Raw genomic sequence first — 2755 nt, forward strand, 5'->3', positions numbered from 1 at the left:
CACAACCAATGATTGCAATTTAAAAATGATATCAACATTACCCAATTGAAATGTGAGGGAATTGGAATTCAATAAGAAAGAATTTAGGAGAAGGATGCAATGTCAACAAATGATAAAAATTGAATGTGTGACATAGAAGAAATGTTAATAAGATGCGAAAACCCTAAAATAAGGTTACAAGAACATGTCAGAGTACGATGCCGCAAGCATTGACCATTTTTAGATTCCTACAACAAGGACTTTAAACTAAGTTACAGGTAACTAGAACTATGTTGTTGACAAACATAACTATGTTAAATAGATAACAATGTATTGCTACAAAAACATAAATCATCATAAATGTTTTCCTCTTAATCATCATAAATGTTTACCAACTCATTCCTGGGTTCAAAATTCCCTCTCAGACTTTTTGAAAACCCCATGCTATTATTCATTATTGAACCTGGAGGTAAGTAGTAGTTGCTCCAAATAGTCATACAAATCGGATTTTAAATGGCAACAAATATACATAACAGTGAGTAGAAAAAATAGAAATCGTAAGTACTACTTATAACTTTTATTAATAACAATATAATTAAAATAGATCATACAAAACGTATCATTAAAATAAAATATAATTACGAATATATTACTATTATACTGTGTAAATAAATCTAATATACTCTTGCTATATTATAACCGTATATATTGGTCCTCGAGAATCCTAGAGGCACCCAAAACGGTACAAATGCTCACATACATAACTCTAAAAGCCAAGGTGGATCTCTAACAAGCAGAGTATGCAGTGACAAGCACGTTAGATCCATCTTATACACAGTAGCACAACACACGAAAACCCATCTTCTACACCATTAAAATCAAGTCTTAGAAGTTTGATGTTTTGCCCTGATTGCGCAGAGTCTATCGTCCGTCAAGAGAGATGGAAATCGAATATGGAGGAGACTTCAAAGTGCTGGTGGGCACATTCATCTCCAAATGAGACGCAGCATTAAAGCCTGGTATTGGAGCTTCTTCTTCAAGTATTTGCAGAGCAAGTCTCATGCTGATCCTGCCTTCTGGGTGAGGATTAGAACAGAGCAGCCCCAGTTTGAGCACTCTCTCCATCTCAGCATCCACATATTGCCCACCAAGATTCGGGTCGGCTGCATCCATGAGAGTGCCCGAAGCATCTAACTCTCTCACCCAGTCCACCATAACTATTTGTTCAGTTTGGAGAGAGGGCTCAACAGGTCTCCTTCCGCAAGCAATCTCCAGCAGAAAAATACCAAAGCTGAACACATCTGTTGCTGGCCTGGCTTTTCCAGTGTGTATCAGCTCCGGCGTAATGTACCCCAGAGTTCCCACCACACAAGTAGTATGAGAGTTTTCGTTATGCTCGTACAGACGAGCAAGCCCGAAATCTCCAAGCTTTCCATTGAGCTCTGAGTCCAACAAAACGTTGCTCGACTTGATGTCTCTGTGAACTACACATTGCTCCCACTCTTCGTGCAGATAGAGCAAACCCGCAGCGACATCTTTGAGGACTTTGTACCTGTGAACCCATTCGAACACCTTTTCTGGCTTTCCAAATATCTTCCTGTCCAGGCTCCCATTTGGCATGTAGTCATAAACTATGAATAGTTTCTTTACTCGCCTGGAGAAACCTCTGATCTGCACAAGATTTCGATGCTGAAGGCGACCAAGGCTGGAGATCTCTGCTATGAATTCTTTTATCCCTTCCTCGGTTTCTCTGAGGATACATTTCACGGCTACTTGGAGGCCGTTATTGGGCATGACTCCTCTGTAAACCCGACCGAAGCCTCCGTATCCCAAAAGTTCTTCGTCTCTAAAACCCTTTGTTGCAATATGCAGGTCTTTGTAGTTAAATCTCTGGGGCCAGTATTCCATCTCCCACTCTTCAATAATATCTCTGTGCTGCTTTCTCTTACAACACACAATTATTGCTGCATTCACCAGGGGGAGGACGAAGCAAACCATGATAATGATAATGAAACCAGGTTCTATTATCATTCTAGAAATTGAACTCTTGGATTTTCTCTGTGCAATGAGATCATAGAGGTCCCCTCCCCACGACCTTAGAGCTCTCTGGCAAAATCAAAAGCTTTCGGGCTATTCAAATATAAAATCTGAAGAAAAAATGAATCATATATTTGCAGTATTCATGCCTATCTGGGAAACAAGCTTAGCACCACTTAGTCTACCTATAACACTAGAATATTTCTGCACCAGCGGCGTAAATTAATATGTGGTGGAAGCAGAAAATACAACTTTAGATTTATGAAATAATTAGAAGGCAAAGTTATCATGAAGATTATTAATTGCGCAACGCTTATCTTGCTACTGACTCGCTGACACAAATGAGATGGAGGAGTTTTCTTCTAGCCGTACTATGAATGGAATGGCAAGTTCATTCCAATCGAATGAAATAACAAGCCTACTTTGAAGGGGAAAGCACAGGAAGTTTGTGTGGATGAAAACTGTAGGGCTGGCTTGCTGTGTAAGATAGTCCTGTATGGTCAAGCTATGCCATTATCCAAAATTGAAGTCGTGTGACAACTGCTTAGACTTTGTTGGAAACTGATGCATCACTGCCTGCAGTAGACTGTTCTATGCAGTTTCTAAATTGGTTTGTTTAGAATTTTTTCCAGTTCACTGGAGCGAACATCTCAGTTTCAGTTAATAGTTTAGCAGCTTTCCACGATGGGCAATATTCTTTAGTTTGTATCTGATTTTTGTTTATGTTATCGGAATGCAA

At 39.4% G+C, this 2755-nt stretch overlaps 1 protein-coding gene across 1 annotated transcript; it reads right to left on the reverse strand.

Moving 5' to 3' along the window:
- Positions 1 to 900: 900 nt before the first annotated feature.
- Positions 901 to 1977, reverse strand: LOC131049527 (L-type lectin-domain containing receptor kinase SIT2-like). Its single transcript, XM_057983604.2, has one exon. The coding sequence runs from the start codon at positions 1975 to 1977 to the stop codon at positions 901 to 903; it is 1077 nt and encodes a 358-aa protein (XP_057839587.2).
- Positions 1978 to 2755: the final 778 nt, after the last annotated feature.

This window comes from Cryptomeria japonica, chromosome 11 (assembly GCF_030272615.1).
Source record: "Cryptomeria japonica chromosome 11, Sugi_1.0, whole genome shotgun sequence".
Lineage (NCBI taxonomy): Eukaryota > Viridiplantae > Streptophyta > Pinopsida > Cupressales > Cupressaceae > Cryptomeria > Cryptomeria japonica.

What these genes read in the sequence shown, in the direction of transcription:
- LOC131049527 (XM_057983604.2), bottom strand. Translation starts at nt 1,977, where the DNA reads ATGGTTTGCTTCGTCCTCCCCCTGGTGAATGCAGCAATAATTGTGTGT.